This window comes from Pteronotus mesoamericanus, unplaced genomic scaffold, assembly GCF_021234165.1.
Source record: "Pteronotus mesoamericanus isolate MK-2021 breed Mesoamerican mustached bat unplaced genomic scaffold, CSHL_Meso_final contig_41, whole genome shotgun sequence".
Taxonomy (NCBI): Eukaryota; Metazoa; Chordata; class Mammalia; order Chiroptera; family Mormoopidae; genus Pteronotus; species Pteronotus mesoamericanus.
In genome coordinates, this window is record NW_026555152.1 from 4,979,910 (window position 1) to 4,995,014 (window position 15,105).

At 43.7% G+C, this 15,105-nt stretch overlaps 1 protein-coding gene across 1 annotated transcript; it reads left to right on the forward strand.

Annotated features, from left to right (window-relative positions):
* The first annotated feature begins 1,595 nt into the window (after positions 1–1,595).
* LOC129073466 (protein SET-like) lies at positions 1,596–14,168 on the forward strand. The gene is given in 2 exon segments (XM_054577093.1): positions 1,596–1,635; positions 13,239–14,168. Coding segments are annotated over 2 exon segments (897 nt in total). The 3' UTR covers positions 14,096–14,168.
* Positions 14,169–15,105: the final 937 nt, after the last annotated feature.

Sequence of the window (15,105 nt, forward strand, 5' to 3'; positions counted from 1 at the left end):
GGCAGGTGGTGCCAGCAAGAATGGCAAAAGAGGTTATGGGTTTGATTCTTTGTCAGGGCACATACCTGGGTTGTGTGTTCAATCCCTAGTCAGGGCCATGTATGGGAGGCAACCTATAGATGTTTCTCTCTCTCTGTCTCTCTCTCTCACCCACCCTCTCTCTCTCTTCCTCTTTATCCAAAATCAATAAACATCCTTGAGTCAGGATTAAAAAAACTTTTTTTTAGCCCTAGCCAGGTGATTCAGTTGGTTGACATGCTGTCCCATACACAAAAAGAATGGTAGGAAGGGAGCTGCTAGTAGAAGCAGCACCACCCCCACCCCCGACCCCCATGAATTGACAGGGAGGCCAGGGTGTGAGCCAGTGAGGTGAGTGCTCAGATATGATGTGCTGGAGGGAAAACATCCAACCCCAGCCCCAAACTAACAGCTAACTGTCCATGTGTCTAGGAGTCCACTCTGCCAGAGCAACAGAAGCTCCTTGCCCTGCGAATAAGGGATCTGGTACCCAGGCCAAGTCTGGATCAATTTGAGGCTGTCCCTCAGCAGGAGACAGGGCTGCAGTGAAACAGCAATGAACCAACACAGGAAACCACCAAACCCATCTCTGAATCAAAATTTGGCAGCTTCTCGTTCTCCTTTTCATTGCATTACACTCTACGATGCTACAGATAGAAGATGCAATAATCATGATTTTATTTTAATAAACTACAGCCCCCCACCAAAAAAAAAAACCCCTACTCCCAAATGTAGCTCATGCAAACAAGGAAAACCAGGCTGGTGGAAGAATGGGCCTCGAGCCTGGAACCAGTTGCTGAGTGTGGGTATTTGCTCTGCCACCTGTGAACAGAGGTGGCCCCGTTTTCTCACTTGTAAAAAGGGGATCCCTACAATGACACTCTTCGCTGTGTATGCGAGAGCACTCGGACCATTGGGGTGCATGAGTAGGCATGCTGCAGGGAGCTCAGGGGAAGTAGAGGGAGGGGGCGTTACCCCTCGGGGGCGGCCAGGAGACACTAATGAGGTCCCCTCCTGAAAATCCTTCCCCCAAAATGACAGCCATGATGCTTCCTGGCTCTGAGTCACGATAACATTAACAGTAAGAGCTGTGATTTAATAGTCATGAATCATGAGCCAGATGTCGCACACATGTATGATATTTCTAATCTTGAATCATTCTGATATTAATAATATTTACAATTCTGACTTATTCTAACATTTCAAATGAAGAAACCAGTTCTCAAGAAACTTGCAATGTACGGCCATGGTCCGTCAGTGAGCTTAGTGCTAGGTGTCACACCAGGTATGTGTGATGGCATGGTGATGGCTGCCGGAGAGGGGGAGCCTCCATGGCAGGACGCAGGTCTTCTCCTTGGCAGATGCGCGTTTCATGTTGGCACCACAGTCCATTAAAATGGAAAGTCTTTTCCATGCGTGTCCATTGAATCCTTACAACTGTCCTGTGAGATCGTTCTATTATTTGCATGTCCCAGTAGAATGTAGCGTGGCTTACGGAGCCCTGTGGCAGCGCCAGAGTCTGCAGGCAGATGAGGAGGGCCTCCACCCCGTGGGGGCGCCAATGTGCAAGGTACTCGATGGCGCTCCTGCCTCGTGTAGACGGGGCTGTGGATGCTGGTGGGGTAGCCAGGGCCCTGGGAAAGACTGGCCCTGACTCTGTGACCTTTCAGAGGATAAGCTTTTGGTGGCAAAACATGCCTCTGATGTAAAAATGTAAGGAAAGACGATAAACTGCATTAATAGTTCCAGAAAGGCTTTGTTTAATCACAGCCCCAGCCAGATGAAGGGTTTGATACAGGAGTCAGAACCTTTTCTGGTGCCTCAGGAAGCAAGCAGTAAAAGATAGAATAGCAGCTGTAAATAAAATACATTTTAATTTACTTTATATTCACCCAACTGGGTCTTGAGACTGACTGGAGGAGAAACGCCCCATCCATATCAAGGATTCAGGTGTGTAAGTGCAGAGTTTAATCAGCCAGAATCTCAGTTTCTATTCTGCTCATCAGAAAGGTTGAAATGGAGAGGACAGGTGACGTCTCACAGGCCTGGTTTTAATTCTGGATGTTCAAATTGCTACCTGTTGTGGCAAATGGTAAGTACTTGCTCTATTTATTTTATGTTCCCTGCAGATATGTAGGAGAATTAAATGAAATGCAAGTACCTGGCCTCCCTCGGTGTGAAGTAAGCATTTAACTAACCTCCGCTGTTGTTCCAGCAGAGAAAACTCCTGGGCTCAACCTTTTCTACTGTCCACATGCTGAGCAGCTTGCAGTGCAGTTCTGGGCTTCTAAAAAGAGATCCAAAACGTGGGGGGAATGCCCTGGGACTCTAAGAAAAACTTACTCATCTTCAGTAATTTGGTAATACATATTTTATTTTCATCATTTAAAAACTTAAAGATTCACAAATAAGCACGTACAAAGATGCCCAAATTCATTCACCATTAGGGAAATGCAAATTAAAATCACAATGAGATATCAGCACACACCTCTCAGGATGCCTAAAATAAAAAATAATGGTAACACCCAGTGCTGACAAAGATGCAGAGAAACAGAATCACTCATACATTGCCAGCAGGGATGTGAAATGCTAGTCTCCTAGAAAACAGTTTGGCAGTTTGTCTTAAAACTTAAAATGGACTAACTATATGAACCAACAATTGTACTCTTGGGCATTTATCTCAGAGACATGAAAACTTACGTAACAAGTAACATGCACTCAAATATTTGTAGTAGCTTTCTTCATAATAGCTGAAAACTTAGAAACTACCCATATGCTCTTCAATGATTAAATTAACTGAGGTCCATCTGTACCACAGAATACCACACAACAATAAAAAACAGTGTGCTATTGATACACACTACCTGGATGAATCTCATGGCAATTACGCTGAGTGAAAACAGCCAATCTCAACCATTATATATCATGTGATTCCATTTGTGTAACACTCTTGAAATAATAAAACTACACAGATGGAGAACAGATTATTGGTTGCCAGGGATTAGAGATGGACGGAGAAGAGAATTGTTATAAAGGGGCCACACAGGGGCCTTGCAGTGATTGATAGTCCTTTATCTTGATTGCGGTGGTGGTTACATTAAGCTACACACATGTTAAAGTTACAGGAACTGCGTGTGCGCGCGCGCACACACACACACACAATTGATAAAATCTGAAGAAACTCTTGATTGTACCAATGTCAATTTCCTGGTTTTTATCTTGTGACATAGGTGTGCAAGATGTTAAAGTTTGGGAGAGGCTGGGGGAATGGACATAGGATTTCCCTATACATTTTTTTTTCAATTTCTTGTGAATCTATGAATATGTTGGAAATCAAGGAAGTGCTAAAAAATACTTTGATGGCAGTATGTCAAAGAGACACAGAAACCAACAAAAAGAGTTCTCAATGTTCAAAGCTGGAACAATTTAGGCAACAAAATAGTGTTGGATTTTGACCCAATGTATAAAATAAATATCCATAAGGTCATATTAACATAAATAAATGAATGGAAAATAAATAACGGGGGTGGGGGGGAGAAGAGGCAAATCTTTCTTGAAGTCCATAGTGTTAATCAGAGGAGGTGCCCATTATTCTGATATATGAAGCCAAATTATCCAAGATTGCTATTTGTGGAAATTTGCCAACCCTGATGAAATCTTAAAAAATCATTATGTCATAATACTTTTAAGTAGCCCCCAACCTGTGTGTTAGCTTAACTTATATTTACTAATATTTTTGTTTTTATTTATTGCTATGTTTCCTCCTTCAATCTTAGCGATTGAAGAGCTACATGGCCCCATGTAACACAAATAGAGGGACATGCTCTCCTGTCTCTGTGTGAGGCTGGCCAGGCCTGTGGGGCCATAATGTCTCTCTGCTTTTTTCCTAAAGATGTCACCACTGTTCTGCTACAGTCCTCTGTTTACCTGTAAAGCAAAGAAGAAGCAGTCATTCCCCTTCCCCTGCCAAACACACATACAAACACATGAGGCTTCTGGGGCAGAATTGTCCTCCCACTGAATACTCTTGTCAAGCTGGAAGGAAGAAGCTGGTGGATGGATCATTGGCCCCACCTCTCCCCACATTTTTCTGTGGGAAATTTGATGTACCTGGGATTGAACAAGTTTCACTGACAGATTGAACAAATTCTGCAGGTGTTAAGCACAGCTTGTTAATGTTGTGAGGAAGTAAGTGTCTCACCATGGTGCTGGGGATTCAGTGAAAGGTACCAGGAACCTTAGTGGCAGAGGACATCAGCTCCTGCACTATACTGTCCCTCTGGGTTCCTGCACTTCCCAGAATGGGATGTACCAGGGGTTCCATGGAGAGAACACAGCCTGCTCTCAACTGGCTCACCACTTGGAGTGTGGCTGAATTGCACTCTTTCCAAAGATCTGATGTCCTCAGTTTGTCACCACCCAACATTGGGACATCTGTTAGGGAAAGTTTTGTGATCATTCAGCTCAGAGACGTCAAATTTGTATAACCCAGATGTGATTGCTGTAGGCTTGGTCACCAATTTCTGATGCATCCATTCATTGACCTATTCATCTAACAAGTAATTATTGAGCATTTACTATGTGCTTCTTAGGTACTCGAGCTTTACCAACACTTAAGAGACACTGTTTAGGTCTCCGAGAACTTGGTGGCTCAGTTGGTTGCAGCTACTATGACAGAATTCATTTTTTAAGGAAATCCTCCCCTGAGGACATGCTTATTGATTTTAGTGAGAAGGGAAGAGAGGTAGAGAGAGGTGGAGAAAAACATCGATGTGAGAGAGAAACATCAATTGGCTGCCTCTCACACATGCCCCAACCAGGGACCAAACTTGCAACCCAGGCATGTGCCCAAACTGGGAGTCGAACCCATGAACTTTGGGTCCACAGGAAGATGCTCCAATCAACTGAACCACACCATTCAAGGAACAGATATCATTTTGATTGACACATGGTACACAGCACACAGCTTAGGGTAGAAGAACCACCTCTGGCTGCTTTCCTCAAAGGAGGTGTGGGCAAGTCAGGGATTTCAGGCTCCTGCTCAGCTCACCTACACACTAGCAAGGAGAGCTCCCTGCTCTTCTCTCCACCCACTCCTGGAAACCAAGGTGCAGCAGTGATGCAAGAGTTGGTGAGGTGGAACTTTGGACTCAGAAAACATTGTTAGAAATCCCAGCTCCCCCTTTCTATCAGTATGCCCTTATACAAGGTGCCTAGCCTCTCTAAGCTTCAGTTTCCGTATCTGAAAAATGAGGGTGAAACTATAGCTGCCTCATAATGTTGCAGATTAAGTGAGTTAGTAATAAAGGCACTAGCTGATAGTATACATATTAGCTCCTATTCCTACAGTCAAATGAGCAAATGCCCAGTGCTCTCCTTCTGCTGGATATGAGCTGTGGTAACTGGACAGGTGATGTCCAGGGAACCAGGCAGGATAGGGTGGCGCTGAAGGCGCCTGAGCAGCAATCCTTCCGCAAGACAGTGGAGGGTCTGCCTGCCCTGGGCCCTTTCTTACAGGCTGCTTGATGCTCCCAGGAAACCAGCAGCCCAGGAGCCTTTCATAAGGATGACAACCTCAGAGAAAGAAGAATGTTCAGACCGCAGGAGAAAATGCAGGTATCCTTTCACCCTCCTTCCCCCATTTCAAACAACTGCCAGGAGTGATGTTTACATGGAGATGTGCAGCAACCAGCAATCAAGACCTTGGCGGTTATGTTTTTAGAAGAGAACACTGATTTAATGAGCAGATAATGTGTTAATATTTGGATTTTATTTCTGGATACAAAAATGAAAATAATCAGATTAGCATTTGATAGTGTGGGCACAAATAACTCATTTTTATCCTATGGAAACACACACTCCACATGTGAAATTAAGACAATTTCCAACCCATTTTGCTGCCTTTACTGGTGAGAGGGCTCTTTGCGGCCACACCGCAGCAGTCTCGGATCCTACTTTCACACCACGACAGAATGACCTTGCACCTGTGGGTCATTGGAAGCCAGAGGATGGCTGCAATGCATTTGGTTTTGCTTCCAGAGCTGTGACATGCTGGTGAGTTTGCATTCCTCTGGTCATCTCTGTGCCGGGGCCCTTGGCCCTTGACTTGGGGCAATGTCCCAAGGACATTCACAGGGGCAGCCACCTTTCTGTCCTCCTCACTCTCTGCTGGCCTTAGCAGGCAGTGCCACATTTCCTAACAGACGTCTCTGTCCACAGCACTCACCACGGCCCAGCACACTGGAGACGGAAGTGGCAACATCCATGTCAGGGACCTCAGCAGAGAAGGGAAAGGACAGGAGGAGAGCCGAGAGCACACAGATTTCAGAAGAATCGGTCTCTTTCTGCCAGTTCTTCCCCTTCTGCACTGTTCCTGCAGCTGGCAAGCACAAAAGCACAGTGTGTGAAATTCAAATCTGTTTCTGCATCTTCAGATCAAGCCTAGGAAGCCAGCAGATGAAAGAAAGCTCTTTGGAGATCCCAGGCCAGGCTGAGGAGGAGAGGCAGAGTCACAGCATTGTTAGGCTTGGGTTCTCTCTGCAGGAAGCTCAGCAGCCAGACTTGTCCTCAGACAAATGAGTGACTTTGGGGCCCACTCCCTGCTGTGTGCACCATACCCTGCCTGGGCAATGCTTTGAAATGCAGACTGCTCTAGAAAACACCAGGCCAATGCTTCTGGGCTCTGGGTAGATGGAAGATGATTTCAAACATTTCTTTGTGTGGCACTGAGTCTCAGGCAGGAGACCTGGGGCTCTAAGAAGAACTGGCCCAAAACCTGTCCTTAGAAAAGCTGGCCGAAGGTTCAAGTCAGTGACCTAGGCGACTGACTGCGGCTAGGGCCCATGCTGGCTACAGAGCCCTGGCAGATCTCTGGGAGGCACCTCCCTCCCACCTGGGCAGGTGGGCTCCATAAGCTCTTACACACGTTCAGTGAACAGCAGCCGGGTTTGGGCTACATTGGTGATGGGTGAGAGGACACTGTGTACCATTAAACATGAGCACACTTAGAGGCCTCTTGGACATGTAATTTTCTCCTGTAGGAGCCAAGAGAAAATTACCCGTATTACCCTTTGAGGTCACACCCTGTATTTAGTGACTATGTTCAAGACACAGAGAACAATTCCTGGCCGCTGGTGCAACAGCCTCAGAGATTTTTGAAAGCTGTTTCTTTCTTGTTCATTGACTCAGGACCCCAAACTGTGTTAAAAAGTCTCCAGCTGAGCCATCGCCCTCCCCCTAAATGTGGAGGCCCATCCTCCATTACTGTCACGTGTCTGTGGGTGTAAGACAGGACTGGTTCTTCTCAGCATTAATAAGGTTGCCTTGGCATGGTTTAGGAAGAAGTACACAGGTTGTAAATATGATCTCTCATTACAGATAATGAATAATGAATGTTATTCAGTGTGAAAATGATGGCAATTCTTCACCTGTCATATGAAAAGGGCACAGAAAAAAGAGATCTAAAAATAGCAACTGTGCTCAGTGTGCAGTGGGGACAGCTGGCAGCCTGAGAGCCATTGTCTGGCAGGGAGGAGACGGTGAGCCAGCCAGCAACCTTGGAGAAGTTCAGGAGCCCCTTGGTCAGGAGCACCCTGGGTTAGGACTGAAGGACTAGGTGGGGCTTCTCCTTGGGAACATGACCTTGAGAGAAGGTCTTGCTACCTGACTTCTTTGTGGAAACTCAGTTCACAGTCCATCTTCATTCACCCTGGCTCTGAAGAAAGACACAGAGAGGGCTTCCCCACACACAGAATCATGGAAGTCTCCCAGCTTCTCTCGAGTTCATTCAGAGACCATCTCTAATGTGAAGAGGCTGGAGGAAGGTGCAGGGAGGCAGCCTAATGAAAATAGCACAGGCTCTGGAGTCAGACGAGTCTGAACTGACAATGGTACCAATCACTTCCTGCACAGGGCCTGTGGTGACCCCGGCCTGCAGAGCCTCATCTTCTCTGTGTGCACTTGAAGGATATGACTACTTCCCTAATAGGGCTTAAGTGAGATATTCTGCACAAGCCACCTATTGGAGGAGCCCCCAAAATACTTCTTCCCCTTCTAGCTTCACCACTCAGGCTGCAGCCATCCACTTCTGCGTATGCTCCTCAGGGGTTTGTTCCCGTCTTTACTGTCTCTCCACCTTAGAGAAAGCCAGCCCGCAATGGCGTGGCTGTTTCTCTCACTCGCCACTGTTACTCAGTGACTGGAATGGTACCCAGTGCCTATCAATTTCTCACTATTTATTGAATAATGTGGTCCTTCCTAAATAACTATTGGTTTTGTGAAAACAAAAGTTCATATTTTAAAAAACAAACTGGATTCAGTCAATGCTCAGGTTGGCAGCTGAAAGGACATAATCAAAATGTGTCTACTAAGTGAGTGTCTACTTTAGTAGAATTTCATAGTTACACCGTTTTACTAACAATCCTGCTTTCCACCCTGGATTGACACCTGCCCACCTAACCCCTGCCTAATTCAGGGGTCTGGCCTTCGTCACAGACCACTATTCCTTCCTCTGCAACTGCCACTGAGCTACAAGGGGAGAACTGAGGTGGCCGAGAGAAAGCCGAAGCCCAAACTGCTGACCCTGAAATCTCTACGACCGGACTTCCCTTTCTTCCTAAATCCTGCGTTTAGAGAGGAAAAGAAAGTAATAATCCCAAGTCACAGAAATCACTATATTGACAATATATCTGGTTGTTGTGATAGATTAGAACATTTAACAGTTCTTGAGAGGGCGCTTGTGGCTAGATGCCAAATACTCAGCTTAGACTGAGATCCCAGGAACGTTTATCAAAGAGGCCCCAACCCTGGTCCCCCAGGGGCTCTGCTTCCTTCAATCTAAAGACAGTGGACCCAGGCCACCAACACTTCATGAATTGCCACCTCAGAGCCTTTTTGCCAGGCTTCCAACGGGGAGCCCAGTGGGTCGTCAGTGGAGAATTCTCTCCAGTAGGAAGCATCACCGCCAGGGCTACTTGGCTCAGGGATGGACGGAACAAAGGACTCCCAGAGCAAAGCCCAGGTAAGGAGCCCACAGCTGAAGAATTGCAGTGTGGGTTACTTAGGGGAGGGAACAGCAAGGGGAGCCGAGGCTTGTGACTGTGAGCTGACATCACCAAGTCCAAGACAAAAATCAACAACTTCTGATGGGGTTAGTAACTGCGACTTCAGCAAAGTAAACCAAATTAGCACTTCCTGTATCGCAGTCTTGTGTTATTAAGGTGCAGGGAAGGACAGATGACCTTTCCCGCTGCTGTGTACAGCCACAGCCACCCTGCCCCAGGGCTCACCAAAATGCAGTGATGGATGGACTCATGCTCTTAATCTCTGCTGGCATTTCCTGCCTCACTCAGCAGACCACTCATTTATGTTCAGGGACAGTAAGTTTTCAGAGAAAGCAGTTCCCTCCTTGGAGCCACAAACCTGACCCCATAACAGAGTATATCTGGAGAAAAAAAGTAAAGCAGACAGCCATATTTACATCTTCAGTATTGTCCCACCAGGGTGCTGACAATTCCATCTTATCAACCACTGAGGACAGCCAGAGTAGGTCCATTATAAAATGGCTTTCTATAGCAATTAACACTGTATAGGCAGAGACGGGAACTAAAAACAAAAACGAAAGCCCCCAAAACAACACAAAAAAACAGCTAAAACTGATGGAGATGATTAAAAAGCTGAAGATTTTCAAGTGATCTTTCTAAATTTCTTTTAAAAATTGAAACACAGTCTGCTTGCTTTACCTGGTGATGCCTTTATTTCTTTCTCATTGTTGTAACCTGAATTTAGATGAAAGAAAAATTGCCGATTGGAGCTCTGCGTCCTTTGAGGAAATTGGTGAGTGACGATAATAAACAGAAGTATTTAATGAATCTATCAGAACAAGGATGCTTGAGGCATAATACTGTTAAAATGGCAATATTCTTCAAAATGATCTACAGAGTCAAAGTCCCAGCTAGATTTTCTTGCAAAAATTGACAAACTGGATGCAAACTTTAGCAAAAATTGATGCTAAAATTCTTATGGCACTCTGAATAGCTGAAACAATTATGGAAGAAAGAACAAAGCTGGAGAACTTACACTTCCTGATTTCAAAACTTACTATAAAGCTGTAGTCATCAAGATAGTGCTATACTAGCATAGAAATAGGCATCGTCATGGACTGGAGTTACGAGTTCAGAAATAAGCCCTCACATTTATGGCCCATTTATTTTTGACAATGATGTCAGGACAATTTTTGGGAAGAAAGAATAGTCTTTTCTACAAATAATGCTGGAACAAGTAGATATTCACATGCGAAAGAATGCAGTTGGACCCTTATCTCACATCATAAATAAAAATTAACTCAAAACAGATTATAAGCCTAAATGTAAGAGTGAAAAGTATAAAACATTTAGGAGATAGCATAAGACTAAGTCTTAATAACCCTGAGCTAGGCAATGGTTTATTCAATATGTCAGCAAAAGTACAAACAACTGAAGAAGAGGTCAATAAATTGGACTACATCAAAATGAAAAACATTTACACTTAGAACTATACTATCAAAAAAGTAAGAGTAAGAGAAAATATTCTCAAGTTACCTACCTAGTAAAGGGCTTGTATCTAGAATATGTTGTTACTCAATAACAGGAAGATTAATTTGTGTCTTTAAAATCACATGCTACTTTAAAAATAAGCAGGAGATATAAACAGATATTTTTCCCAGGAAAACATGTGAAGAAGGCCAATATACACATGAAAAGATGAATAATGTTGTTAATCATTAAGGAAACTAATCAAAACCACAATGAAATACCACATTACACCCACGATGTAATGGCTAGAATCAAAAAGAGATAATAACAAGAATGTGAAGAGATTGAAGTTGTCATAAATTGCTGGTGGCCATGAAAAATTGTACAATAATTCCCCAAAAAGGTAAATATAGAGTTACCCTGTGATGTTATTATGACAATTTCTCATCCGTTCATCCCGTGAATTATATTTAAATTATATTTTAGTAAGAATAAAGCCTAGGTCCATTTATTATACATTTTCAGAAACCACCTATTTTATCTTATTTTTTAAAATTTCATTTTATTTTAATCCTCACTCAAGGACATTTTTTCATTGCTCCCAGAGAGTGACGAAGTGAGGGAGAGAAACATCAATGCAAAAGAGAAACATTGACTGGTTGTGATGGGGGATCGTACGTGCCTGGACCAGGAGTGGAACCTGCAACCTAAGCATGTGCTCGACTGGGAATCAAACCTGCAAATTGTCAGGTATGGGACGATGATCCGACTGATAGAGCCACACCGACCAGGGCCAGAAACCATCTTTTAAACATGTTATTTCAGTGTATTGCACATAATCTAAAAGTAATCACTGGTCAGGAGATTAAGGTAGTGATTTCTTATCATTCCATTAATTAATTTAGTAGGCTTAGACCACATGACAAAAATTGACTAAAATTGACTCAACAAAGATTGTACTTCCTTATGCACCATCTTTCAAGAGGCTAAAATATGAATCTTAAGTTTGAAAGACTTCTATTAAATACTTTATTTCCTGTTTAAGTTGAAATTTTTTTTCTATATTATACAACATGGATGTTCAGTCTCAGTGGCTTTCCTTGTTGCTGCTGCCATTTCAATTATCTGGACAACATGGGACAACATGGGCTTGTAATACCTTGGAATGCTGCTCATTAAACTTCACTGTTATACCAAGGTCATCCTTTAGGTTAGACATTAGCAACAGAAATATGTGCTCTCAGCACTTGCTCATGTTACGTCTCAGAGCTCTGAATGTTGCTCCAGGATGTGTGAGGTTTTCTTTTCTTTTTCTTTTTTTTTTAAATTTTATTTATTTAGTTTTAGAGAGAAGGGAAGAGAGAAAGAGAGGGAGAGAAGTACCAATGTGTGGTTGCCTCTTACATGTCCTGTACTGGGGACCTGGCTCGCATTCCAGGCATGTGCCCTGCCTGGGAATTGAACCAGTGACTATTTGGTTTGCTGGCTGGCACTCTGTCTACTGAGCCCCACCAGCCAGGGCAAGGATGTGTGAAGTTTTCTGTGCTTTGGTTGCAATTCTCTGATTTATGGCTGTGCCTTGGCCAGTGCCTTGAGTCTTTATTTGGTTCCTGACTTTCTTCCTAATACTGCTTCATTTCTTCCATTCCTCTTGGGAGCCATTGTTTACTCATGAAGAGACTGTGCTGCTTTGTCATGGTCTCTTGATCTTTCAACAAGAGCATTAGCATCAGCAAGGGTCTTCTCCCTCCCACGCTCACTTTCCAGTCTCCATTCTTCGCAGCTGAGGTGGTTGGTTGGAGGCTAGTGTTATCGCCTTAACCTCTGATGGGGTAGGGAGGGGTAGCAAGTCCTCCCCATGAGTGAAAATGAAGGTGCCAGAGGGGCCATTTCCCAGGCTTTCAATGGGGTTGCTACCCAACGTCTTCCTCTGAATCCCAATGCATTGTTCTCTTTTCCCTTCCTTTAGCCCAACATGCTTGAGCTCAGGACCAGGCACATGTGCGCTCTCTCCTAACACTTAGGGTTAAATGACTCCCTAGAGAAACAACAAAATGAAATGTTAAGTCCCATTAAAAATAGCACATTGGGAGTATGATTCTTCCCTGTAGTAGATCTGTCACTGCTTTTACTTTAGTACAGGCCTGCTTTTCTACTGCACAGCATATAGTATGGACACATGCCCACCGTCTCGTAGTCAGCTTGAATACCTTGGCTGTGATGAGGGAGTAATACTGAGTACCCCAAATTATGAAATGTCTTCCCAGCAGAACTTCTCCTGGGCCATCTTCCATCTTTGGGGCTCCCCTCTCAGGCAACGAGGGCCCGAGGCAAAGATGAGCCCAGATGCCAGCTGTTCCCATGCTCCCCAATCTTAGGTGGAAGGTTCTGGAAGGCTTTCAGCATTTCTTACAGCGCTTCAGATGTGGTGCTGCCTTGAACTGTGGAGTATAAAATACTCCTTGACAGGTTTAAGCTATGCACACACCAATTTTGTAATGTGTGAGGACGTACCTAATGGGACATCCTCTGTGCTCACTCTAGACACACACTTAGACTACAGAGCTAAGATTGATTTTTCCTCACTTTGGCTTCCATTAAATTGGAAATACTGTCACATCAGATGCGGATAGGGTAGATTAGAGTGCCCTTAAGAAAACCAAATACGATTTCTCAGCGCTGCTTCCAGCCCTGCTTCCCTGCGGTCAGATTCTCCAGCTTATCTCACAACATGGCTCCCAAACGCCCCGTCTTCGCTCTCATCCCTCACAAAGAAACTGAGACCTCCTCCTGCCCCCAAGCCAGAGAAGAAGCCAACCTCTCAGGACTTGCCAAAGGAAGAAAAAGAACAGCAAGAAGCAGTTGAACATATTGATGAAGTACAAAATGAAATAGACAGACTTAATGAACAAGCCAGTGAGGAGATTTTGAAAGTAGAACAGAAATCAAACAAACTCCACCAACCATTTTTTCAGAAGAGGTCAGAATTGATCACCAAAATCCCAAATTTGGGGGTAACAACATTTGTGAACCATCCACAAGTGTCTACACTGCTTGGGGAGGGGGATGAAGAGGCACTGCATTATTTGACAAGAGTTGAAGTAACAGAATTTGAAGATATTAAATCAGGTTACAGAATAGAATTTTATTTTCATGAAAATCCTTACTTCAAAAATAAAGTTCTCTCCAAAGAATTTCATCAAAATGAGAGTGATGATCCATCGTCAAAATCCACTGAAATCAAATGGAAATCTAGAAAGGATTTGATGAAACGTTCAAGTCAAACACAGAATAAAGCCAGCAGGAAGAGGCAGCATGAGGAACCAGAGAGCTTTTTTACCTGGTTTACTGACCATTCTGATGCAGGTGCTGATGAGTTAGGATAAGTCATCATAGATGATATCTGGCCAAATCTGTTACAGTACTACTTGGTCCCTGATATGGATGATGAAGAAGGGGAAGTGTTAGAAGATATTGATGAAGAAGGGGATGAGGATGAAGGTGAAGAAGATGAAGATGATGATGAGGAGGAGGAAGGAGAGGAAGATGAAGGAGAAGATGACTAATGGAACACTGATGGATTCCAATCTTCTTTTTTAATTTTCTCCAGTCCCTGGGAGCAAGTTGCAGCCTTTTTTTTTTTTTTTCCTCTTGTGCTCAATCTCCATTTTTGAGGTCTCTTTTCTCTTCTTTATACCATGGTTCTCACCTTATTTGGGGGGGATGTACCTTGAGCAGAACACAGTGGGAAAAGAATCTCTGCCCCTTTCTGTTCCAAATTTATTTTTTAGCCCTTCCTATCTTGACAAAAACTTTATGGAATCAACACCACCGTGCTCTGTGGCGGGGGCGGGGGGGGACCTTCTCCTTCCTTAGCTCTGCTGGAAGCTGGAGGGTGCTAGGCCCCTGTGTAGTAGTGCATAGAATTCTAGCTTTTTTCCTCCTTTCTCTGTATATTGGGCTCAGAGATTACACTGTGTCTCTATGTGAATATGGACAGTTAGCATTTACCAACATGTATCTGTCTACTTTCTCTTGTTTCAAAAAAGAAAAAAAAACCTAAAAAAAAGGGGTTATAGAAGGTAAGCAAAGGGTGGGTTTGAGATGTTGGGTGGGTTAAGTGGGCATTTTGACAACATGACTTATCCCTTGGTATGTTTAATTGTGATGTTTAACAGACATCCTTGCAATTCAAAATGACACTTCTAAAATAAAATAATCTCCTGATGATGACTTGAGCCCTGCCACTCAGTGGGACAATCAGCAGAGCCTGTAGGATCTTATTTGGAATAGACATTTCTCTATTGAAATTTTGTTCTGTTTATTTTTTAATTTTCTTTTGTTTCACTGGAAAGGGAAGATGATGCTCAGTTTTAAACGTTAAAAGTGTTCAAGTTGCTTTGTTACAATAAAACTAAATGTGTACACACACACACACACACACACACACACAGAAAAGAAAACCAAATACATTAAGCCTTTATCCCCAGTCCTTAAATCAGCAGTTCTCAATGTGGGGCCACAGGTCATCTCTGTCACACAATTACTTGGGCAGTTCATTAGTTTGTTAGACACA